General features: G+C 39.7%; 1 protein-coding gene across 1 annotated transcript in view; it reads left to right on the top strand.

Annotated features, from left to right (window-relative positions):
• The window catches only part of ESF1 (ESF1 nucleolar pre-rRNA processing protein homolog), a 32,349-nt gene extending 10,133 nt beyond the window's left edge, over positions 1-22,216 (top strand). Inside the window, exons 9-14 of the mRNA XM_062489393.1 lie at positions 2,313-2,474; positions 14,271-14,392; positions 15,516-15,606; positions 20,273-20,340; positions 21,026-21,172; positions 21,324-22,216. Of these exons, the coding sequence (XP_062345377.1) occupies positions 2,313-2,474; positions 14,271-14,392; positions 15,516-15,606; positions 20,273-20,340; positions 21,026-21,172; positions 21,324-21,623 (890 nt within the window). The 3' untranslated portion in view covers positions 21,624-22,216. The remainder of the gene's footprint in view (positions 1-2,312; positions 2,475-14,270; positions 14,393-15,515; positions 15,607-20,272; positions 20,341-21,025; positions 21,173-21,323) is intronic.
• The last annotated feature ends 4,854 nt before the right edge of the window (positions 22,217-27,070 follow it).

Below are 27,070 nucleotides of genomic sequence, written 5' to 3'. Positions count from 1 at the left end.
TAGCATGCTGTAGTGCAGTGCAAAAACCTTTACTTCAGACTTGATTCTTGAATGCTGGAGTGTAAAGCTTTTAGTTTTAATTCAGTGGGTCTGTGTGCATTGTATGTATTTTGGTTTTTATTTTTTATATATCTGAATTTTAATAACTACCCTGGATACAATTGAGACATTTAGGGTAATTTTTATGGTATGGCCTTCAGCATCCAAGTCAGTAGCTGAGTTTTCTGCTTTGCCATTACATCACAGAAAGAAAATTCCCCCTCACTTGTAAAAAAATTCAGCTTTGCAGCAGTCCTCTTGTCAGATGTTATATCTGCTACAAGTTTGCTACTGTCTTTAGTTTCTGAGGCTGATGATTTTTTTAAAAAAGGAATAATCTACTTGGCTACTGCAAGATAATCTTCTTAAACTAATAATATTATCTCTTCACAATGCTGTGATTACAAGAATGTGATCTCATCTGAATCAGCTGCCAGTCACCAATTTAATATATTGAACCTCTGTATTTGGTTATATTTTGTATTAATGTCATATTTTAAAAACAAATTATTATATTGGAATGGACTGGCCTCATGATTTGAACTTTGTTCTTTTAAAATCTTTTAGCACTTTTTTTGCTATTTTCTTTTGAAAACAATAAGAAAATACTTGTGTTTTATACTCTGAATTTCATCAGTTTTTGCCTTTTTCTCCTTCCCAGGTTGATTGTATTTCTCTTGCAGTGCAGCAGTTAATGCCCCAGAGCTTTTTGGTTTGTGTGTTTTGTTCAAAAAGCCTTTGAACAAGCTGTTGGCAGAAAGCATTGCTGCCTTAATATGCATCAGAAAATGGTTCCTGATGTTGTGCAATACAGTGTGATACTTGAAAGCCACTGACAAGGTTATTTGAACTCTGAACAAACTTTGAGAACATACTCAGCTCACTTTCCTTTCTTGCAGCTGTTGTCAGATTTGCTTTATTTGCTTAGAGAATTAAAAGCTCTTACAGTTCTTTGGAAGGCAATGTTGAGCATTTGTTTTCAAACTGTTAGTTTTGACAGAAGAAATACAAATTCTGTCTAAATGAGAAAGAAGGACAATATGCATTGCTACTTAAATTTCTCCTAGTGATAAATAAAAACTGGTAGCCCCTTCCCTATGCAGGATCTAGGGATCATTTTTAGGTTAAGGGTTTTTTCAGTTCCCATCCACTACAGCTTCTTGTTTCTCAGGACACTTAGCAGAAGAAACAACCAAATGTCTTCTTTTTCTAATTGTCTTCAAAACAGAGTTGCCTCTTATTTTCTGGATGAGCAGATGCTTCCCTCTTAGATCTCAGCTTCTGATGAGGAAGGTGGAAAAACAGCTGCAGCTGATTTGTCCCCATGTGCTGTGCGAAACATGAGTGGGGAATGAGCCCAGCCTGGCTGAACAGAGAGCTTTTCCTGGAACTTAAAAAAGAAAGGAGGGTTTATGAACTTTGGAAGAAGTGGCAGGCAATTCAGGGGGACTACAAGGGTGTTATGAGGTGATGCAGGGAGAAAATTAGAAGAGTCACAGCCAAGCTAGAACTTAACCTGGTTACTACCGTGAAAGACCAAAATTGTTTCTATAAATAAATATGCAATAAGAGGGGAGCTAAGGAGGATCGGCATTCTTTACTGGATGTAGAGGGAAGCACTGTGACAAAGAATGAGTGAAAGACTTCTGTACTTAATGCATCCTTTTCCTCAGTCTTTAACAGTAATGTCAGTTCTCTGGGTACCTGAACTGGGAGATAGGAACAGGGAGCAGGAAGAAAACCCCTTAATCCAAATGGAAATGGTCAGTGATCTGCTACACCACTTAGAGACACACAAGTCTGTGGGGCCAGATAGGATCCACCCAAGGGTGCTGAGGGAACTGGTAGTTATCATATGCTTATTTATGTCCCTTTCCATCACTTTTGAGCAGTCCTGGATAATCAGGGAGGTACCAGTGGACTGGAAGTGAGCAGATGTAATGCCCATCTACACAAAGGGCTGGAAGGGCTGGTTTTGGAGATTTACATTCTACTTTGCTGGGAGGGACTTTAATAATTTTAAAATACAGTGAAAGATGCTGTGTCCAGTCAGTGATTTACTGGAAAACTTGTCTTCTGTCTTTTCAGATACTCTTTTTATTTCATCTAAATAAGGGAATTCTTAAACTGGCTACTGTGTGGGGTAATAGATGAGAATATTTTATATTATCTTCTGGAAATAATGTGTGTGTCTTAGGTTTATTTCCTGAAGATTAAATTCCGTTGCTCACTTTCTTGAGGCTTTCTGTGATAACTTTGCTCTCTCCTCCTAGATGGTGATGTAGTTAATGAAATAGAAGATGACAAACCGAGGAAAAGCCAAAAAGATGATGAAGAGCAAATTGCCAAGTACAGAGAACTTTTGCAAAGTATCCAAGAAAAAGAGAAAAAGCAGGAAGAAAAAGATATAGGAATGGAAATTAAATGGGTTCCAGGTAGGGTTTATTTTTTTTTTCTTTTCCTGCCTTGGCAGATATGCAGTATTGGTCTGCTGACAGGGCTGTAGTGTAAGATGCTGAATTTATAGTCAGGGAAGCAAATCCTTTTGTTTTTCCCCATAAATTGAAATCCAGATTGTTTACAGTGAGGGAAATAGAAGAGATAGCATGACTGAACTCAGTTCCTCAGCTCTAAGTTTTACTTAATAGACTGGTTTTGGTAGAATTTTTTTGTACTTGCTTTTTTAATTATCACTTTATAGACTTCTTAAAGTAGAATTCATGTGTTTGCTATAGGGCCATAAAACATACTTACACTTTTAAAAATGAAAACCAGTATGATTTGGAAACATGGTGTATAATTAAAGGAGAATGGTTTGGAAATGTAGCTTGCACAATGCTAATGATTTGGGGGAGCAAAGAGGGAGAAGTCTGACCTTCCAGTGAAATTTCTCTAGGAGAAAGCAAGCTACCAGGAATGACTTGGGAAGAGTGACATCCAGATTGACATCTGGAAATCAGTGAAAGGTAACTTCACCTTATAGCATCCCAGCAGAACTCATCCAGAGACCCAAACACCAGTTCTCCTTTTTCTTTACAACAAAAAACCACTCAGTCCGAATACTTTCCCTGAGGTGTAATGAGCCAGTTAAATAGCTCACTACATCCATGAATGGAAAGGTTTGCACTGTGGCATCACCTGGGTCCTGGCCCAGAGCTCATTCTGACTGCCTGTACCAGCCATGGCACTTGGTAGGTCTCTTTGCAAGCTTAATTTTGTTTGCAAAAATAACAGAACTATCCTGGGAAAAAAATCTGGATCTTTTCCACCAAGTTAGCATGTCAGATAGGCAGATGTTCAGAAGGTTAAATGTGCAGCTGAAAGACTAGGGTAGTATGACATTCCTTACTTGGGAGCAGCAAGGTGCAGCAGGTGTGAGACTGCAGCCTATGTCAAGACATGGCCCCGTTCTGTTACTGCATATAGCAAGACCAGAACACACACCAGGATCCAGTCCCTTCACTACTGATGGGTTAATTGCAGCTAGGAATGCATATCTAATGATAAGATTTATACAAATATTATTCTGAGTTCACTCAGGTAACTTCAGCTGAATAGCAGTTCTGCTCAGTTTGAAATATTCTGGTCTGTAGCAGTTCACTGAAATGGACTAAAGTGAACAGAAAATTTTATTCCTGTTTCTTCCTCAGACATTATTCCAAAGGATATATGGGCATTAAAAATGGTTTTGTGCTTTCCACCATGGTTTTATAATTCCAATAATTTCTGACATGAATTCTGTCAAAACCTTTTTGAAAAAGCATATGTCATGCGGCCAGGACAAGTGCTCCCTGACACAGCGTTGTACTCCATCTGTCCACAGCGTGTCACTACTTGCATTCACAATGTTGCTCACTCAGTAGTCAATTCATTGTGTCACCGAGCATTCAAGGCCAAGGAGTTTTCATACATAGGTAGCTTTATAAGACTTTCACAGAGATTTATTGTTGCCACCTTTCAGAGTGAAGGTATGTTTTAGGTTGAAAGACAGGTGTTTGCTAAGGAAAGCAGAAGCCTCCCTTTGAACTGAAAAATGTGATCCTTCCTTCCTACAGATTATTATGATTTTGAAATTAAGGGAGCTCTCAGGCAAAGGTATGGGGATAGGAATAACAGTTCTTTACTAGTATATCTAACAAGACAAACAAGAACAACAACAGCTATGAAATTAGCCACAAACAGAACAGTAACTCAGTCCCAGTGTTTTTTGGCTGCAGGCACCTTTTCCCTGAGCTGCAGTTCCCGGTGCTGGGGGCGGGCAGGTCCTGCAGAGCCGCAGGAGGGCTGGGGGTGATGGCAGCGCTGTCCCAGGGGGAGAGAGAGATGGAGAGAGCTCTCTGCTCATGGTGTGGGTCCTGGTGATCAGCAGAGTGCTGGATGGTGGTAGGTTAAAGTGAGAAGGCAGCAGTGCAGGGTCCCACAGCAGTGAGGATGGTTTTCCCAGCGCTGGGATGGCAGGGATGGGACAGAGGTGGCGATCGTCCTTCTCGTCTGAACTCCGCAGGGGAAATGGGCCGAGCCAGAGCCTTCCGTTTGCTCTTCTGGATGTTTGGATATCGAGGAGTTTCCCTCTTTTTTCACTTCCCCCTTGCCACCAGGGCCCAGTCAACAGGTATCTTAGCATGACAATGGGGAAAATTCCACAGAGGGAAAAGGGAAAGAACCAACCCCAACACAGTGTAAATGTAAAGCTTTGGCTACTTTTTCCTTTCATCAATGTCTAGGGTAAGCTGAATGGCTTTGAGTTCAGCAAGTTGATTTGATCCACTTTCCCCTTCAGTAGCTTGTGCAACCTGTCGTGTGGGGCTCCATACGGCTGCTTTCCACTTTTGGTTCATCCCCACAATGCAACCGGAACCGTCAGTGAAAAGAGCATAACGAGTTTCATCTGCTGGCAGTTGGTTGTATGGCGGGGCTTCATCAGCCCGGGTCACTTGTTCTTGCTCCTCTTCATCGGCAAGATTTTTACCTTTTGGCCAGTTTGTAATTATTTCTAAAATTCCAGGGCAATTTGGGTTTCCGATACGGGCGCGCTGTGTGATGAGGGTGATCCACTTGTTCCATGTGGCATCAGTGGTGTGGTGGGTAGAGGGGACTTTGCCTTTAAACATCCACCCCAGCACTGGTAGTCGGGGTGCCAGGAGGAGCTGTGCTTCTGTGCCAATCACTTCTGAGGCAGCTTGAACTTTTTCATAAGCAGCCAAGATCTCCTTCTTTGTTCGGGTGTAGTTGGCTTTAGACTCTTCGCAACTTTGGCTTCAGAATTCCAGAGGTCGGCCTCGGGTCTCACCAGGTACCTTCTGCCAAAGGCTCCAGGACAAGCCCTTGTTCCCAGCTGCAGAGTAGAGCACATTCTTCACCTCTGGTCCCGTCCTGACTGGGCCGAGGGCTACAGCATGAGCGATCTCCTGCTTGATCTGGGCAAAGGCTGGCTGCTGCTCAGGGCCCCAGTGGAATTCGTTCTTCTTCCGGGTGACCAGGTAGAGAGGGCTCACGATCTGGCTGTACTCAGGAATGTGCATTCTCCAAAAGCCTATGGCACCTAGGAAAGCTTGTGTTTCCTTCTTGTTGGTTGGTGGAGACATCGCGGTGATCTTATTGATGACCTCAGTGGGGATTTGACACCGCCCGTCTTGCCACTTTACTCCCAGGAACTGGATCTCTCGGGCAGGACCTTTGACTTTGCTCCTCTTGATGGCAAAACTGGCTCCCAGCAGAATCTGGATGATCTTTTCTCCTTTCTCAAAACTTCCATTGCCGTGTTCCCCCACACAATAATGTCATCGATGTATTGCAGATGTTCTGGAGCTTCACCCTTTTCCAGTGCAGCCTGGATCAGTCCATGGCAGATGGTGGGGCTCTGTTTCCACCCCTGGGGCAGTCGGTTCCAGGTGTACTGCATGCCCCTCCAGGTGAAAGCAAACTGAGGCCTGCACTCTGCTGCCACAGGAATGGAGAAAAATGCACTGGCAATGTCAATGGTGGCGTACCACTTTGCTGCCTTGGACTCCAGCTCGTCCTGGAGTTCCAGCATGTCCGGCACGGCAGCGCTCAGCGGTGGAGTCACTTCATTCAATGCACGATAGTCCACAGTCAATGTCCATTCTCCGTCAGACTTACGCACAGGCCAGATGGGGCTGTTGAAGGGTGAGTGGGTTTTGCTGACCACCCCTTGGCCCTCCAGCTCATGGATCATCTTGTGGATGGGGATCACGGCATCTCGATTTGTCCTGTACTGCCTGTGGTGCACTGTCGAGGTGGCAATTGGCACTTGCTGCTCCTTCACCTTCAGGAGTCCCACTACAGATGGGTTCTCTGACAGTCCAAGCAAGGTGTTCAATTGCTTAATGTTTTTTGCCTCTACAGCAGCTATTCCAAAAGCCCACCTGAGTCCCTTTGGGTCTTTGTAAGAGCCATTCCTGAGGAAGTCTATGCCTAGAATACACGGTGCCTCTGGGCCAGTCACAATTGGATGCTTCTGCCACTCCTTCCCAGTCAGGCTCACCTCAGCCTCCAGCAAAGTCAATTCCTGTGATCCCCCTGTCATCCCAGCAATAGAAACAGGCTCTTCCCCCACATGTTCTGATGGTATTAGGGTGCACTGTGAACCAGTATCAACTAATGCCCTATGTTTTTGTGGCTCTGATGTGCCAGGCCATCGGATCCACACCGTCCAAAAGACCCGGTTTTCCCGTGCCTCTCCCTGGCTAGAGGCAGGGCCCCTCTAGCACTGGTTATTATTTCCTTCCTGGGCATACATGTTGGAGGTTCCCTCAAGGGGATCTGACAAATCATCCTCCCTTTTGTAATACCCTGCACCTTGGTTATGGGAAGTTGAGGCTACCTTCACTTTAGTGGAGCTCCCTTGGTTAGTGTTTCCTTCCCTGAGTTGACGCACCCACGCTGCCAGGGCAGAAGTGGGTTTCCCATCCCACCTCATGTCTTCCCCATGGTCACGCAGAAAGAACCACAGGTCAGCTCGTGGGGTGTATCCTCTCTCCCTAGCTGGGTGACGTTGAGCTCTAACTCTGGGATCTGTGACTCACACTGGTGCTGCATTGACCTTCCTCATCTCCTCCCTCACTCCTCTTATCTCCTCCTTGAACTCCACTCTGAGTTCCCTAATCACAGCAGAGACCTGAGCCTGCATTGGGCCACTGATCATACTCTCAAAATTTCTGAGCTTATTGCCAACAGAACCCACTGTCTCGTGGTTGGTGTCAGCATTAATGGCTGCAATGAATGTGGTGTATTGAGATGGCCCCAGGTGTGCCAGATTCCACAACATCTGCCCTGTGCACCTGACCTTGTCGGGGTCATTGTCATGTTGTCCACCCCTCCCCAAAGAGTACCTCCAGTATTGCCACTTCTCTCAGCTGTTGGATCCCCTCCTCAAGGGTCTTCCAGCGCATTCTATGGTGGTGCTCCTGCATTCTCTCTCTATGGACAAACCTCTCTCTTACACTCATTAAAAGCCGCTCCCAGAGGGAAAGGGGGCCTGGTTCCCTTACGAATACCTCATCCACACCTGAGTCCTGGGTCAGGGGTCCCAAATTCCTTGCCTCAGTACCATAGAGTTGCACACCTGTACCCATAAGGTCCCAGACCCGCAGTAACCACGTTGTAAAAGCCTCACGGCCCCTTCGTACAACATCTTTACGCAGATTACCGAGACTCTCGTATGACAGGGACTCTGTGACGATCTCAACCTCTGGCTCCCCTGCTGGTTGTGAGGGCCCTGCTTTCTGATCCTTATTATCCAGGTGCTTTGTTTTCACCCTAGACTTCCTAGTTTCCATGGGGGCAACTGCTGCTGGCTGTGAGTGCCCTTGCAGTTCAGCTGGAGCCTGGAGAGATGTAACATTTGTGGGTTCCACTGCTGCACCATCAGATTCTCCCTCTAAGGCAGGGAGAGAGTTTCTCAAGAGCTGGGGAAAGGTACTCCTTCAGCATCTGGCCCATCTCCTTCACTAGAAACCCCACCCACTCTGGGTGGTTCCTCTCTGAGGTGGGCTCTGGGCCAGAGTCAGGCTCAGGAGCAACATCCTTAACCTCTGGGGCAGGGCCAGGCTCTGGGGCAGAATCCCTACTTCTTGGGAGACATGTCCGGGTTGTCATCCAAGTCAATCTCCCCTCATCTCTGAATGTTAAATAGAACAGGTTTACAAGGCCTATTAGCAATGTCAGCCACTGTATGATATCATTACTGCTTAGAAGAGATTTGAACCCTTCAAAAACTGGTGGAGCAGACCCAAGAAACTGTGTAAGGGGTTGGGACAAAATTTTTCCTGGTGTCACATCCTCACAGTATGTACCATTATTAAAGTAACCCCAAAAACATACAGTTAGAGTGTGATAGCTCCGAATCCATGTGCCCGCCTTCTAGAGGAAGTTAAAAATCCGTGAATTCTTCACGTTATCGACCCAGAAAATAAACTGGATAATAGTTACAGCAGCCTGAGTTATAGGACCCATGTTCAAGTAAGGGATTGCAAATGGGAGAGATAAAGCTGTGGCCACATGGAGCCCAAACCACGGTAAGCTGGACAACATGATGCCACCTAACACAAAACTGAGGTAACTCAAGAACTGTTATTCCTTTTTCATATTTTCTTCTCAGTGCCCTCGGGCCCCACGTTGGGCGGCCAAAATCTGTCTTGGTTTGAAAGACAGGTGTTTGCCAAGGAAAGCAGAAGCCTCCCTTTGAACTGAAAAATGTGATCCTTCCTTCTTACAGATTACTATGGTTTTGAAATTAAGGGAGCTCTCAGGCAAAGGTATGGGGATAGGAATAACAGTTCTTTACTAGTATAACTATCAAGACAAACAAGAACAACAACAGCTATGAAATTAGCCACAAACAGAACAGTAACTCAGTCCCAGTGTTTTTTGGCTGCAGGCACCTTTTCCCTGAGCTGCAGTTCCCGGTGCTGGGGGCAGGCAGGTCCCGCAGAGCCGCAGGAGGGCTGGGGGTGATGGCAGCGCTGTCCCAGGGGGAGAGAGAGAGAGATGGAGAGAGCTCTCTGCTCACGGTGTCGGTCCTGGTGCTCAGCAGAGTGCTGGATGGTGGCAGGTTAAAGTGAGAAGGCAGCAGGGCAGGGTCCCACAGCAGTGAGGATGGTTTTCCCGGTGCTGGGATGGCAGGGATGGGGTGACACGGCGATCGTCCTTCTCGTCTGAACTCTGCGGGGGAAATGGGCCGAGCCAGAGCCTTCCGTTTGCTCTTCTGGATGTTTGGATATTGAGGGGTTTCCCTCTTTTTTCACTTCCCCCTTGCTACCAGGGCCTAATCAACAGGTATCTTAACATGACAATGGGGAAAATTTTACAGAGGGAAAAGGGAAAGAACCAACCCCCAACAAGGTGGAAACCACAGGTGGATCAATTGCTGCTAGGAGTGTGTTTTGTACTCATATAAGGTTGTATTTAGGTTTTGTTAAAGCAACCATTTTTTGTGTTGGTTTTGAAAAACACAGTTGGAGGTTTTTATTTCTTTATTGCACATTCTTTGTTTTGAAGAATTTTGCAAATTGTCTGAAAGAAGTCCTGTAAATTAAAAGTTTGAGCAACTTAATGTGGTAATATAGTCAGGAATCTAGAGCAAACCATTCCTTTTAGGAGATGAAAATTGTTTTAAGGGAGACTAAAGGAAGCTCTTTAGCCTTGCTTGCCCTGAGAGAGCAAGAAGTTTTCTAAGAGGCTGTCCTTAAGACTATACCTTGCATGTTACGAGTAAATTGCATTAACATTTAGTAGCAATAGAGTATTAATTGCTGTAGATATGGAATCCAGTTCCCTGATGCATGAGCTCTCTGTTTTTTGCAATGGAACTTGACTTTAGAAAATTTAACTTGTTGCATACTTATACCTAGTCCAACTCCTTCCCTACTGCACCTTCTTGTAGGACTGCAAGGACTTTTGCTGTGTCCTTATCTCTTTTGAGGGAGGGGTGGTGAAAAAACCCAAACAACCAAAGAAACCCCCCCCCCCCTCCCATCTTGATAAATTTGACTGATTTAGTTGGATGGGTCAGGTTTGTTCATCTAATTTTAGGTTCAATGTGCATTGTGTGCACAATGAATTTTACATGGATAGTTTATAGTATTCAATGCTAATCTAGCAACTATGATTTTACAGTATATGTTAACATTTCCTCATTTCTTACCCTGAAAAAATGAGAGGTTAATTGAAGAGCAGAGGTTCTGGAAATCATAGAAGTGTTCACTTGCCTTTCTTAGAGACTGTTCACCTGCACAAGGTCAGCAGTGTCACTTGTGGCTGTTGACCCCTGCATCATGGTTTTGTCCAAAACACAAGTAGCAAAAGTGAAAATGGGTGTCTTAATTGACTCAAAAATTCTGTGGTTACTGATTTCAGGCAGCATTTGGAGAAGAGGTCCTGCACACCTGAAGGGGATACTCTTTTATATATGTTTTTTATATGTTGGAGCACAGGCAACACATGCTGAACAGTAGTTTATAGCTCTGGTAATTTTTACACACTTGAGGCTGTGCTTCATTATGGGAGGGAGGAATGTTAGTTGTTACGTTATTTTTTCTTGAATAAATGTTCTCTTTTAAATTTCAAAACCATTTATGTTCACTTGGAGCATTCTGGGCATTCAAAAATAGTTTTTATTGTAATCTCTGAAGACTCCTTAATTTTTTTCAGAACTAGTTTATGCCTGTTGAAATATTTTTATTATCAAGTTCTGCCTTAATGAGCTTTACTTATTGGAAAATCTTTTTCCTGCCCAAATGTTTAATTCATGGAAGAATTACAACAGTTAAATTGAGGAAGTTTTTCAATTGAAAGGCAGATATTTGAATTGATTTAAAATTTTGAGTTTTGGCACAGTTATTTACACATGGTTATAGAAAGCATACTTTGTCAATGATTCAGTTATTCTTGAGTCATAATAATTTTAAATAAACCACAGTGCCAGCAAAAATAAATTAGATGTAGTTCCAACTCTCTTTAGTCTGTTTCTTCTAGGCACAAAATCAGTGTTATATTTAAGCATCCATCTGTTTTCCTAATCATATCTGATTTAAGCAACAATTACTATGAATCCTTATCCAGCTCCCAAAGCTCCCCTGAGAAAATGAAAAGAGAGAAGACCACAACTGCATTTCTTGATGATATTCAGCCATATGTCTATACAGGTTTTTTGGGGGGTTTTTTGAACTTAAAAAGTTTTCATTTGGGACAAGTGAGATATAAATGTTTACCTAGGCTTAGAGGAAATTTTCAAATTTGTTTTGGTCAGAGCTAGAATAGAAGGCTGTGGGTTCACACCTGACAGCTGCTACGTTTGGTGGCTTCTCACAGGCATTTTACGGCTTAGGAAAGCTTGGTTGACTTAACTTATTTTATCTTTGGGGGTGACAAATTCTAATGTTGTCAGAGTATTTCTGTTTGCTGCTTCAGCTACCTGCAACAGGGTGCTTCATTTTTCTGGTGAGGCATTACACGCTAGATGAACTTGCTTGTTTAGGTTTCCTGAGAACACAAATGTATCTTTCTAGCTTCTAACAACAGTGACGGTTGCAGGCTGTTAAACTTCCATAAGTTTTCAAAACTGTGTTTGGAGAAGTAAAAATTCTGGCATGCACCCATCCCTTGCTGTCCCACCAGTGTGAACAGCAGAATGTTTAGGTTTGCTTTAGTATTTAATCCTTTAGCTGAAGTATGATGTCATTGCATGCTAATGTACATGACCTTCTTCCTCTCTTTTCTTGCTCTTGATTGGGAAGATTAAATAAAACAATTGTGATTCATTAATACTAAAAAATAAAACACTATCAGTAAGGGTATATAAGTTAGATCTTTCTATGGCCAGCTAGTATTTCTACCTAAAGTACAATTCCTTTCCCCCTCTGCAATCAAAGTCCTTATGACCACTTAAATACACTCTTGTTCTCAGGAAGTGGTCTGGACTGTAGTTTCTAAGCCATTCTAATCTGTGGAGAAACTCTAATGCCTTTCATGAGACTGCCAAATACCACAAGAAAGGGCTGGATTTTCCTCCAAGTTCTTCAGTGCCAGATGGATCAAATGATTCCATTTTCCAGGCAAATAAATCAGAAATATTATAACTTCCTTCCAGATTTTGGGTCTCTCTTTTGCTGGAGATGTGACTTTTTTGTTTTGAATTCTGTATTTACTATCTTTGAAGAGAATCTGCAAGGTTGTTACCTTACCAGTAATTTTTTCCATAAAAGTACTACAGAGTATCTGAAGTTATAGTGCTTCCATTTCAAGGAAGCTGATGACTCTGCTTTCATGAACTTGGAAGATAACTAAATATTTGTCCTTGTTGTATAAGAGTTTCTTAATGACAAGTTTTTAGTGAATCTATGCAAAATCTTCCCTTTATCGTGGCTCTGATTTGTTTGATGGGTAAGTACCCAATTTTTGTGGCTGTAGCAGTTTGCCATTTACTGTTCATTCTGGTGCCTTTCCGAGTAGAAAGATCCCTTATCTTGTTTTTGCTTCGTTCTTTTCCTCCTATGATTCTATGGTTTAATATGATTTTAGATCTTGTCCATACTTTGTTTTTCAGACAAGTTACAACCAGCTCCCAGCCTTGGAATTATTTTTGGAGTGTCAACGAGCACAAAACCAGGGATTAGTGTTTACAGTTTTTCAGAAAAAATGTTCTGCTCTTCTGGGGACAGCTAGAACTGTCCTTGAAAGCTGCCCCAATTCTTCATCATGATCACTGTTTTCAGTTCCTTCATACTGAGGAGAGCTGGGAGGAATGATGAGGAATGGTGACTTGGAAACTGAGAAATCTGGGAGAAGGAATGGGATCTAGTCTAGGACATCTGGAGAGGTCTTAGTATGATTTCTAACCCATAAAACTGGGATGAGGGGTGGGAGAGGAGGATATGGTCAGGTCAGGGCTGGATGAAGAGAGTGCTGAAGAGAGACCACTGGAAGTAGTGGGGAAGAGACAAGAAATATCAGGCTTGGATGGTGAAGCAGAAACAGGATTCCTACAAACTCCCAAGATAATTCAGTCACTTACGATGTTACCTGTAGGATATCTGGCTGATTTGTTACAGAAGTTTAAAATAAAGTGTGTAGTGAATGAAGTAAGGAATTGCAGGTAGGAGAAAAGTAGTTCATCGCCCAGATTGTTACTGCCTACCAGGGAAGTGGATTCTGTTTCTTCCACTGAACTGTGCTCCAGTGCATTGCAAGGCAAGTCACTTAATCTCTCCTTAGATCATGGAATTTTGTTTTTGCAAGTGCCTGTCTTGTGAAGAGCAGGCTGAAAGTTTATGAGGTGCATCTGAAATCAGTTTTCATCTTCATAAAATCCAAGTGCTCCGTGATGCAATGAATTTTAGAAAAGTATTCCTGATGTGTATGGAATTTTTTAGCAAAATTAGAAGATTGCTTTTAAATGAAGTGCATATTCTAGATTTAAATATTATACATGTAAAATGGGAATGCTTCAGTTATTTAATGGATTTATTTTTGAGGTGATGTTCTTACATCATTGAATGGTCTAATCATGCATGTTTATAGAAAACTCCATTCTGTTCTATTGTAAAAGCTTAAAGGTTAAGACACATTTGTCTATACAGGTGCAAGTGCTAGGCATGAAAACAGCGGGTATCTGTGCTAAAGTATGGAATTTAATGTAAACCTAATTAACACATCCAAACTTAACTGTCTGATCCTGTTAGGCCAGAATTACTAAGAGCCTACTAACTTGTATGAGGTTTACTTTCCTCTAAGGAAAAATACAGTGGTCAGCAGAGATCCTGCAGCATTGTCGAAGTATTGTCACAGAGGCAAAGTTTCAGCAACGTGACTAATTCTGAACCTTAACTAATGATAGTGTGGTACATTAAACATAAGGGCTCTGTGTATGTCTGTTGGTTTTGTTGTGTTTCTCATTCTGGCATCTGTAGACTGCACAATTGAATGTCTGGAGAAGAGAACTTTCTGAGGAACAGCAGGAGTGTTGAGGATCAGATACCACATAGCAAACTCTTCTTCTGACTCTTGTACTTTTACTGAAGGAATGTTTTAATTGGAAAAACACATCCTGTAAAATGATCTTCTTTATAATGATGTGTTTTTAAGCAATATTTATGTTATTTCCCCAGACCGGTTGAAGAAATGCTAGATTGTTCTTTTACAAAGGAGAAAACAGTTGATTAAAAAAAAAAAAAGATTCATTACATTTTACTTTACTATGGCTTTTTTTCTAGGCCTCAAAGAAACTGCTGAAGAAATGGTCAAAAACAGGTTGGAAGGAAAGGATAACCTGACTCCATGGCAAAAATACCTAGAGAAGAAGAAAGAGAAAAGAATTCTTAAGAAAAAGAGAAAGGTAATGTTTACGTAGGCCATTTGAGGGGGAGTTGTTTGTTTACTTTCTTAATTGGTTGTTAATGTTTCCTTCAGGTAAACAAAATAAATTGTCCAGCTGCCAGTGCTATTTTAAGTTTAGAATATGCAGTGGTCACTCACATGGAAGTAGTGAGAGTACTTTATCAAACCTACAGAGCAAAAGGATATTCAGCATACTGCTGATCATACATATGCTTACACAAAACATCTTTTATCAACTTGTGCTGCTGTAAAGATAAGTAAGTCATAATAATAATTGGCTTTAATTTGCATTTTTAATGCTTAGAAGTGGTATTTTTTTGCTACTGTGTGCATATCAAGTCAAAGTTGTTATAACAATGATAATTTTAGGATTGGAAATTTTGGGGCAGAAACAGACTTGTTTCTCAAAACTGTAATAGTAAAGAACTATTAAAATTTCAAATTGCAAGTGGAAAAAAAAAAAGCATGTGGCATGCAGAAACTAGGTTCTCTGTAGTCTTAAATTACTCCCAGTGTAACTCATTGCTGAATTACACTTCTGAGAGTACACCTTGAGTTACTCTGTGTGTGTCAGTTAGTTTTAACTGGCACTTGATGAGTAACTTCTTTAAGTTGGTAAGTGCTAAAAATGGAGTAAGCAGCACTGTTTGGTAGCAGAGCAACTTCGTGTAGCATAACATTCTTGTCCAGTTTGATAAATTAGGTCAAGGACAAAGGTGTATGACACACTACTACCAGTAAGAAAATTCATTCTTTTAAATCTAAACTCCAGCTTTTTGATCTTTGCAGCACAAAATGAGCTTTCTTACTCAAGTCTGTCCCCAAGGATAGCTTTGGTGGAACATAAAGTAAGGACATAAGAGTGCTGATCCTGTAATTTGTTGGCATGGTTGTCTGATGCATCACAGTGTGGGGATATGCCTAAGAAAAATGTATGAAAGAGGGTTGAAATCATTGATTTGTCTTTACTATCAACTTCTAGTGTACTCTGGCTTTTTGATGTTCCATGTACAGTATTTTAGTTTTCCTCTTCATAGCTACTAACAGAACATCTCATTCCAGTGAAACTTAAACAGTAGTTAGATGTTGATTGAAATAATAATGTTTGTGCTTTGTTACAGGCTGCTGTTGAGAGAGAAGAGAGTGAAGATGAACTTCCACCTGATGTTGATCTCAATGACCCCTATTTTGCTGAAGAATTTGAGAAAACAGGTCAGTCAAGACAGGCAACTTCTAGAGTGAATCTGCCTTTTTGTTAAATACTGAGTTTTTGAAACAAAGTCAGACTGGATTAACACAGAGATGGAATGTTCAGAATTAAATTAAGTAGGTGTCGTTTGCCTAAAATTGCTGTTCCTGTAAAATTGTGGATATGGTAATACATGGAATGGTAGGGAATATTCTCATGGCTTTCACCAGAGACCAGTAGTTATCCAGGTTCTGGGGATGGCTGTTAAAAACAAGCTGCTCCCCTAAGTATTACAGAGAAAAGACCTCCACTGCTTTGGAAGTCTTTTTATATAGGAAGAGCCATATATGTGTGTGTATATATATATATATATATATGTATATATATATATATATATATATGTCTTTTTGAAGCTTGCATCAATTACAAAAACATCAAATGTTTTTGCATCATAAACAAATTTGTCTTTGAGAAGAAATTACTTTCCTCTTAGTCTGATACACATTTTTACTGGAGTAGTCTTGGCTGCTTGGAAACCCCAGTAGTGAAATGTAATATTTTAGAAAATAACTTGCACAGTTTAGATTTTTAGGATACCTTTTTTACAAGATTTTTATTCATATGTTTAAATTAGCTTTTGCCATGGTAACAGCAAATTTATTTTGAGTGATTTCGTGAGTAAAATCAATAAAGGTAAGTTTTTAATGTTCCATACTTTTGGGAGCCAGATCCTAAGGGTGGCTTATATTATTGTATATTAAAAGAAGAAAAATGGCATAAAAACAAAAGAAGAAAACAAACATAAAGAAGATAGCAATAGATTTACTAATGTTGCCAGTCTGTTGTTTGTTTGGGGTTTTTTTGAGCATAGAAGTGCAGATCCAAGTTCTATATAAAAAGGGTAAGTTACTTTTAATTTTATACTTGCCATCACAGGCTTCTGTCCTGATTGTTAAAATCTATCCTAGGATGAAATAAATAACTGAACCTCAAAATCCAGATGATTTTGTGCTTAATGATCTGAAATACAGAATAGTAGAGTGAGTTCTGTCCATGTTTTAGAAAAAAACACCACAGTCCAAAGTGTCATGCAGTGCTGTTTTCTGCCCTGCTTTCTGTGTGGCTTGTGCATAGGTTTAAGTAACTCACTAGAAAGATAACCGTTCCTTCCACCAAATTGTTTAATTTTTCTGTAATAGCAAGATTGCCTAGGTACTCTCATATGATGTGTGATGTTCTCTGTGAAATCTGTTAAAAAGTGTTTTCTTCTGTATTATCGTGTCCTAAAGAGGCTTGGCAGAGAATGAGCTTATCTGCATATTTTTAAACCATGTCCATAACATGGAGAATAGACTTCAATGTTTGTGGAGTCTTTGAGGATAGTTAAATACACATAAAGCTTAACAAAGTGAAGCTTCTGTCTTCAAGATTACTGATAATTACTGAGATACAGGAGAAAACCAGAACATGGTTAGCCCTGAAGAAGTTCTAAAGGGACAGTACAGTGGCTGGCTGCAAGCCAGTTTATATTTTAATGGTAATTACACAGCACAACTTTGGCTTTCACCAAGTTTACCCAGAACAGCCTCTGTGTCATAGTTGGGGTTAGTTTTAAGCACAACTTATTCAGAGAGGGAAAATGGGTTACAGTCATCTTTGAACTTGGCTGCAATTCTGCCAACTTTGTATTTAGGGTACAGGCGGCTTCAATGACCATAATTTTTCACAAGCCTTCCACAATTCCCCTGGAAGATTGAAATTTCACCCTTAAATTGACTGTCAGATAATTTTAGATTATGCTGAAAAAGCATATGACGGGGTTTATTTGCAGACTCATGTGGACCAGTGCAGAAAGTGAGGATGCAGTAGTGCTGGATTCAGGTGCTGGTTGTAACATGCATTGGTCTTGTGTAGCTTGGTTTCTGTCAAGCTGAGGCAATTGCAGGGAAGCAAGAGTGTAAGGAGCTGCTAGACCAAGGGCATAAAAACTGAGTGCTGTGAAAGGAAAACTGGAACTTATGGGAAGTCTACTAAAGCATATGTTCCTCAGGTATGTCTTTGTTTCTGATAAGCAGCTGCAATTCTTACACTGTGGGTACTTCACCTTGGAGGAGGCAAGGTAGAACAAATTCTTTGTGCCTGCTGTGCCCAAAAGCTGTCTGTGTGGGATTCATGGTAGTACTTGCTTTGCATAGTTTTCATGTGACTTTTTAATAGTACCACAGATGCTGCAGATACTTGAGCCTTGATGATGCATTCTAGAAGCTTGACTCTAGTTTCATATTGTCAAGAAAAAGACAATTGTCACCTTCATTTTACAGGGATGCCCATACTATTTTAAAAAAGCCTTGTAAGACTTGGGTTTGGCTTGGCCAGTTTCACTGTTACTGCATCAGCTTCTGTGGGGCCTTAGAGAAGGGAGACAGAATGACTCTTGTCAAACAGCCTAAGCTGTTTAATAGCTAAATAGTGTAATTGCTTATTAACATGAGAGCTAGGTCCTGCTTTTGAAGATCACTGAACGGTTTAAGAACACATCAAACTATTGAACATAGTTTCTGTTGAACTTTTGAGGAATTCTTCACACATTATTGTAACTCCTATTAGTTCCAAACCATTAGATGCCTTCTTGTGATCTAATTTATGATGCACGTAGGAATTGATGGCTTTTTACAGCCAGAAGGGAGCAGCATGAGTGCAACGACATAGGACCTTAACAACAAAATTACAGTGCAGTTGTAGAACCTGTACTTGAAAGACATAGATGAAAAGATGAAAGGCTTTTGAGACTGACTCAAGTTTCTAAGTCAGAAGTTTTGTGAGAGCAGTTTTTGATTTGGGTTCAGTTTCTGTGTCTGAAGTCTCAAAGTTATGATTAGCTTTTACTGTCAGCTGGAAAGTTGTTGATGCGCAAAGTTAATGTCGCAAACAAAATTCTTGAGCTGAGAAAGCGCCAAATAGCAGCTTGAGTGGGGATTACAGCAGAAACTGGACACTTTTTATACTGGCTGGTGGCAGCTACCAGTTAGTTCTGCGTCACACTGAAGTTATCTTCTGCTGTAGATGAGACATATCTGATTAAAAGACGGCAGTGGGGATGAAGTGCTAGGAAAAATCGGAGGGCTTGCAATCAGTTTGCTGTAAGTGTGCAGGAAGTGTGTGGTGGGCTAGCAGAGTGTATGTGGGAAGAGGGACTGTGGCAGGAATATGTTAAAAATACAGAGAATGATGCATTTGTGAATTTTCAAGCAGAAGCATTTTCAGTATGATACAAATTTTTGAGTCCCAAGAGTGATTTTATGTCCTAAGCTGGTTTTACTAACTGCACAGTGTTAAAGTAAGATAGAAAGGATTTACTAATTTGTTTGTTTTCATGGAGAGGAGCTCAGTTGGATACCAACTCTTTGTTCAGACCCATCTGCAGCCACAGAAAACTCTGAAGGTGTAAGGATCCCTTCTGTGATTCCCCATAGATTGAAAGAGGAGGGAAAGTGACTTGAATGACTTTCCTTTGGGAAATGTGTAGAAAGAAAATAAATTTACTGATCTAACTACTCATATAATTTTCTCCAGTTGTATCTCTGTGCTCCTTTTCTGTAGTTTAGCCACTTCCGAAAGATAGATTCCATAGTTGTTGAAGTCCTACAGAAGGTATTTATTTCTCCCTTCTACACAGTAACTTAAATTGTATAGTTTAGGTAGCAATATCATACCTGATCTGATTTTCCTGCACATTTTCTGGAATTACTAAATCAGTAGCTTACTTTTTGAGCTGATGACACTGTGCATCAGCATACTTTATTTTTTTGTGGTGGTGGATTGTTTCTTCTGGAAATCCATTTCTGGTTTGGAATCCACGTAGAAATAGTCAAGGGAATAGTCAAGCTAGGAAAAAACCTTCTTCAAGAATTACATCGTCTTTCAGGGTATCCTTAGTGATATTAACTTGACATGTGTCTGGCATGCTTGTAATTCTAGTCTGAGTACAAGCTTGTCTTAACAAAATGAAGCCAAATGTCTTCCTTAACAGTACCCCCAGTGGACTGCAGTAAATTTCTGGGAATGTCATTCCAAGCTCATAGGTCAGAGTGTGTGGTTCAGGTCAGGAAACCTTCTGCTTTTCCTGCTTCCTTTTGATCAAGATCTACCAGCATTCCAAAGAGAATGATTTGCTTTTGTAGGATTTAGAAACACGTCTGTTGTCATTAGAAGTTAGGTTTGACTAATGCCTTATGCTGTTAGTATTCATTATGTCTGTCTAATCAGCACTGTGTATCTGAATGTTAAGGGGTAGGGGAGCTTCCTCAGAACAATATTCAGTCTGAGCAGAGTCAATCATATTTTAATTTCCACTAGAAAACACCCTGGGAGTAGTGTGATCTCAGCGTTTGCCTGCACTATTGTAATACTTCTCTCTACTGCTCTATGAAAATTACAGTAAAACCATGGTTTTGACTTATTTATGCCCTTTGAATGTTGCTGCCTCCTTAAACTGAACAGCTATTCAGTGGATTTTTATGGCTTTAAGTCTTCTTGGTTTTTTCTTAACTTTGCAGCCTTTTGCCACATCTGACATCTAAATACTGAATGCAAGAAAATGAGATGTACTTAGAAGTTCTAGCTATAGGTAAATTATGCCTTCATGCATAAGCTTTGATAAATTTGTTGATGCCCTGTATTTGCATTTAGGTTTAAAGAAGAAGCCAGAATCAGTAGAAAGTACCTCAGAGGACGAAGATGAAGTTGAAAAACAGAAGGTAAAGTGATGTAAAATATTGCATTGCATGAATTCTGCAAGTATTTGGTGTGTGAGTGGAACTGCAGAATTTCATAGGATGGCACTAGAATAAAACTATACAATTTTAGTAGTGAGAGCTTTTGTAACAAAAGCTACCAAGAAGTTTGTATGTTGGGCAGTGCCCAAAAAATAATAAAATAAAAGTTATTATTTTTTTAACATCAGTATTGTATGAAATGTTTGTGAGCTTAAACCTTGTCTTATATATTTTTGTCCTTGAAGATTGTTATTTGCTATTTTGTGTTTTCTTTTCATTCTTTCTCAGAAAAAGTTAACTAAAGAAATTGCTTAAATCCAGATATGTTAGTTTTTATTTAGCTATATGAATATCAATATTAAATTGTATCCATTAGTTATTTCTAAGCTGTGGTGTACAATTTTCAGATGAGATTATTACTATGCTTGAAAATTGAATGTGGGTATTTGCATTTATTTTATGTCTAATGAGAAGGAAATAAATTTTTATTAATAGTACACCTCAAAATGTTAAAAGAATGTTTTTATGGATGAAATAATACTGCCATGATGACCCTATTTCAACCTATTTAAATAAACGTAGGCTCATACAGGCTTTATGAATGAGATGCTGAATTTTTTAATGGAAAAATTTCATTGAGTACGTGGCTTTTCTTATTTTGTAACAGGCTGAAATGGCTCTACTGATGATGGATGATGAGGATGACACCAGAAAACATTTCAATTATAAAAAGATTGTAGAACAACATAATTTGAGCAAGAAGAAGAAGAAACTTCTTATGAAAAAGAAAGAGTTACTAGAAGATGACTTCCAGGTAATTGTGTACTTCCTGACTTTGTGACTGGAGCAGTTCCAGGAATCTCATGAGCTGTGACTTCTGAAGCAGCTTGTGTTTTATTGGGCTTAAAAGCTTTGCTGTCATGAGAAAAGTTCACCTAAAATAAATGCTTCTTTTCTTCCTTCAGGTAAATGTTGCTGATACAAGATTCCAAGCCATGTTTACTTCTCCCCTGTTTAATTTGGATCCTTCAGATCCAAATTTCAAGAAGACAAAAGCAGTAGAAAAGATCCTGGAAGAGAAAGCTCGCCGAAGAGAAGAAAAGGAGCGAGATCTTAAGGAGGCAAACAAGGGCCTGGAGAACAAGATGGCAAAGAAAGGAGAGGTTGCCAAGAAAGCCATAGATCCTGCCCTATCAATGCTAATAAAGTCTGTCAAAAATAAAGCTGAAGAGTTTCAGGCACGGAAAAAGCAGAAATTCAAATAACAGAACTTTGTTTTTACTCAGACTTGACTTTAGTCCCAGCCCTTCAAACTGGAGACATCTTTTAGAGCAGGCTGCAGTAACTTTAATTCTTGTCCACCTAAAATGTCCTGAAAAGTCATTTAACTGTGTTGGTGAATTTTGAATCATTTGGAGTAATAATCACTCTTTTCTTCTGCCACGACCAATAGTTTTGCACATATGTAAGGAAATTATGGTTTTGGGGTGGTTTGCTTTGTATCATGTCATCTCTTAAAAATAATAGAAGTGCCGAAGACGGCTAGAGAAACCATAATTATAGGTTTATTTATAAATATTAAAAACAGTTCTGCAGAGGTTGATTGCTGAGATTAAGTGGTTTTAAAGTTTTTAATTCCACATAAGTCTGTAAACCATATCTGTCTTGATAAAGAAGGTAATAATATAACTACAAATGGAAGAAATTTTGTATAAAAGTTCTTTGCCACTTTTTAAAATATTGCATCAATGCTTTATTAATTTCTCCTTTAAATACTTGAAGGTAGTAGACATAATTAATGGAAATATTGTCATTTAGAAGTGTTTCATTAACATACTTTGGAAATAAATAATTTAAATTGGCCCAAAAGAATTTTGGGTACTAGCTGTGTTTTTTTATTTCACGCCTAAATGAAATTGCATCAAAATAAACTTTTTGCTATTGTTATTACATTTATAGAAAGTCTTCCAGCATTTCAAGTGTAAAAAAAAAGTGGGGGAGGGGGAAATGAAAAAAACAAAGGCAGATCTAGATGATGGAATTTTAGAAACCATGTTGTTTGGCCATGTTAGTGTTGGTGATGAACGTGTGGGTTGGGTTGTTAGGATTTTTTTAAAAGTTTGCTGTATCAGCTCTAATGGAAATACAACATGGCATTACAAGAAAGACAGAAAACTTTGGAAACAAGGAACTGGAAGGTAATTTTCCATTTCAAAGACATAATATTTAATTTCTAAGATGTTGTACTAATCTAAACAAAGACTTCTATGAAAACAGAGGTTAAAACTATAGATAATCAAAGCCAGTGTTTATATCAAGTAAATTTATCTCAGTATGTAAAGGAGAGCTAGTTTAGCACATGGGAGGCTGTAGAATGACCAAAACAGCCGAGGTATTAAGGAACGTATTAATACAGGTGGAGATTAATTTTACAAGAGTGCTTTGCAATTATGTGCCTGGGGAATACTTGCAGACCTTGAGTGTTTTAAATATAATTACTCTCCATAAACATGGGAACATCTTCGGCGTTACTTTGTTTTAATACTGGCTCCATAGTTTCCCGTAACTTTGTTTAGTAATTTGTATGGAAAACAAATTGGTTGCAAAATGAAAAGCAACAACAAAGTGCACTTGAATCCTCTCACCCTGCTGAGTTCCACCTGTGTTATTGGTGCTTTTCTTTGCAACTTGGCACTTTTATAACTGGAAATCAATGTGGAGTTGGTGGATCTCTGGTCCTGCAGACTGCCTAGATATGTTGAGTGACTCGCTGGTACAAAACTCCCCACCAGAACTTCTGTACTCCTGAAGTGCCTCTGTCCTTGACACAAGCTTTGCTGGAGGAATCATTTGAAAAATCTGGTTATAAAACTAAAAAGTCATAAATTGTGAGAATTTCTTATTGAAATTAGATGGTATAAATTATATTGTGTCTTCACATGGATATCTGCTGGCTACTTTTTCTTGTTAGGAAGCCTAGCCTTCACTTGGATGTCATAGCAAGACAAAATGCATGGAAAGATGAAGGCAGACATCACAGGGGTTTTAATTATTGGTTGGAATAATTACTTAGTTGTAAGGTAACATATATATTGTATCGTGTAAATGCTTAATGTATGTTCACTTTATGTAATCAGATGTTTTTGTTACTGGTTTTGTTCTCAAGTTACCAAATGCTGAGGGGGCATTTTAGTTGGGAAGAACTGGAGAATTTCAGGATCTGTCCTAGCATGCATCTTAGATGGGATTTTTTTGTTTGTTTATAATTGATTAGATTAATGATGATAATAATGATTATAAATGATCTCTAAAGCATCTTTTTCTTTTTCCCCTTAAAAAAAAAAGTTTTAATTGCTAATTAGTAATTCAAATCACATCATCTAATCTCCATGATTCCAGATCAGTGTGAGCAAAATCTGACATGGTTTCTGTGTATCCAGCAGAAGTATATCTTGAAAGTCTGGTAAGAGTCTAGAATTCCCTGCAATCCATATCCCTTGGTGTAAACAAAGCAAATTATTGTTTTGATCATCTCATTCTTTTAAACATGAAAATAGGATCTAGAAGTTCCAACCTCTCAACTTTAAAATACAATTTTACTTTTCACTTTCATTAGATGTCATGTAATCAGCAAAAGTGAAGGCAATGAGGTAAAATAACACATTAAAAACTGGGACTGTTAAAAGTGTGATAAATAATTTTTCTATCAAATTACAGGGTTCTGTTATGAAGTGATTTGTCTCCAAGTTGCAGCCAGCAGAGCACATGTTGAATGTAAGCCAGGCCTTCAAAGCTCTAGTATTACAAGTGGAAATCACAAGAGGGTTTGATTTATTTAAAAATTGAGAAAGATCAGGCAACAAGAGATGAAGAGCCATGTATGTTTTCAATCATTCCTTCGGTCTAAAAATTAAATGTATTACTTCAAATTAATAGCAAGCTGGCTTTTTGTTTTTTTCATATTTTGATAGTATCCAAAAATAACAGGAAGTTGTGCCATCACATAATTTTTTAGCAAACAAAGCAAACAACCAAAATGCTGCGGGTTTTCTAAAGAAGGTCTTAGAAACTTACATTATATATGATCTGTATTTCAAAGTACTACAGTAATTAGTTTGCTTTGCATTTGTCTTAAATCATGTTAAATGCCTTAGGTTTTGTAGCTGTGATAAGAAAAACAACACTGGTACTTCTGATGGCACAGTAATTTTCATTAATTCCTAGAATACTTTAAAGAACTTAACTTTCTTAATATAAAAATGGACCTTTTAATGTAGACAACTGTGGTACTACATTCCTGTAAGAAGCAAGACTAAGTGTCAGAAAGGTCTGAAGTTTTCTGTCCTTAACATACAACATTGTAAATGGGAGTATTTTTGTCTGGGTTCTGGACCCAGTCTAGATGAGTGTCACCTAAGGTCATTACTACTTTTCTATCCCTCTCATCACTAACATACGAGAAATCCCTACTCAAGACTGTTCCAGCTCTGTATTTCACAACAGAGATCACTGTTGTGTTTTAAACAACATTGTTTGTAGCCTCCAGTGGGCCCACTGGCAAACCTTGCTCCTCTCCCATCCTTACAGACACCTGATCTCATGGCTGGTTGCCACAATTTCATGGGCAAATGCTCCTGGACTGCGTCCCATGAGCTCCTTGGCACTGCACAAATCCATTGGCTTTGCATTGAAATCCTGCCCGGTGCACTTAGACCCTCCTTTTGTATTTATGGGACAAGGGAAGAGGGAAAGGACAACTGAGGCAGATGGGGTTTGTCGTGACTTCTGACAGTGAGATCAAGGATGGGCATTTTAAGTGTGAACAGGAAAACTGTCCAGTGCAGTTGGCAACATGTGTGGTTGAACCACTGCTCAAAGGGGCTGGCAGGCTGTCCATGAAAAATGCAAGTTAACAGAAGTGGTTACCAAAAGGACTGGGAATAGCAAAGGAATGGTTTAGGGAGGCTCTGATTGCTACAGGTGATTAAGAGTTGAAATCAGTTCTGTGGAATGCAAAACCTTCAGGCATAAGCTGCTTCCCTTCCTCATTGCCCTGTCTTCTTTTCTCCTTAGGTTAATGCCTGGGCACTCAAAGAGGGAGTAGGTACATGAGCTGGCCCAGGAATGGATGCTTTGGACTTTGGAGGGTTTATGGACAGGTTGGTCCTTTTCCTCAGCAGAAGTAATGAATGAGGAGTGTCAGCAGGGAGAGAGTCTGAGAAGATGTGCAGTGATGGGTAATGCCTCTGGTGTTGGCCAAGAGTTTAAGGGTGTCCTTGCAATTGGATGGGCAAAAGGCCTGCAATTCTTAGACCAAGCAAAGATAGACGTTTTTTTCCACATATTTCTTGTTTGGAGATTTTTAGAGCTCCCTATCAGGAAACTAAATACAAATGGCTAGGAACCAAAACCAGAGAGAAAATCAAACATGGTACATGTGAAATCAGGTCTGGTATTTGTTGCAGTTACCTAAACAGATGCTTTTCTTTAAGCTCTAATCTGACATGAAAATACCATGTTAAGGGAAGCAGTCTTCATTGCTCTATATTTTGCTGTCCAAGTGCTCAACTTTGCAAAATAACTTTGACAAATTTTAACAATAACAAATTTTAATAACAAATTTTTGTCAGCAGGGTATTAATTTCCACTTATTTTAATGAAATAAAAGCCACAACCTTTATGCTGCACAGAAGCTCATCTGTCTCATGGGTGGGTGATCACCTCAATCCAGAAGAGGAGACTGGACACTTCATCCTAAGTGTTAGGAGGGAACAATTCTATGCTCTGTATGCCCTTTGTGGAGGAGCAGAAATGCTTCACAGGGTGGTGCCCATACAGCTACTGCAATGCTCACGTAGCAAAATCAAAACAGGTGCAGCAGACCATACTTAAAAGGAATATGAATCTATCACTCAAGTTATCTGCTTTTCTTAAGAGGCCCAAAACTCACCTTTGATAACAAAGCAAGTTGCCTTGGTAAACAAAGATAATTTTGTCACAGAATAACTGCTTCATTTTTCTATGAGTTACATTTTTTGAAAGACAGAAGGTACAAAATACAGAAAAAGGGTAACAGTAATTAATTTAGTTGTATATTAAGATGTAGTTTAAAAATGCAAATTCTGTCCTAAGATAAAGCCACATTGATTTTTGTAGCGATCTCAAATTCACCAAAATGTGAATTTGCTGACAGAGCTCATGAGCTTGTCTGAGGGATGAGAACAGATTTTTTTCCCCTCATTTTGTAACTTGAAGATCGGAACTTCCCCCTTAAGAGAATGATTCTGCTAATTATTCTTAAATTATTGTGAACTTAGGAATCCTGAAGTCTGTCTGTTGCAATGGGATCAGTATCAGAATTTGAAGAGCAGGTTGCTATGAAGACTGTGCTACTGAAATCATATCATACCCTGAATGCAATAAAGCGGCTCTGGTTTGGACTAAATCATTAGCCAATGAGAGCTGCAGAGAGCAACCACCCAGGTCAAAATCCACAACAATAATGAGATTATCTAACCTATGAAGAAAGCCTACTACAGGAATTACTTAGTCGCCAACTTGACCTATTTTTTCCAAAAATATGTATTTTTAAATTGTCACATTGAAACCTTCACCATACGTTGTGGGCATGAAGGAAAATGTTCTGTGATTCTGAAAACCACTTTTCTGGGAGTCTTGGCTTGCTGATTTCCTGTAGCTGTCGTTGGGAGAT

This window comes from Cinclus cinclus, chromosome 3 (assembly GCF_963662255.1).
Source record: "Cinclus cinclus chromosome 3, bCinCin1.1, whole genome shotgun sequence".
NCBI lineage: Eukaryota > Metazoa > Chordata > Aves > Passeriformes > Cinclidae > Cinclus > Cinclus cinclus.
The sequence above is the reverse complement of the archived record's forward strand: the minus strand, read 5'-3'. Positions and strand labels throughout refer to the sequence as shown.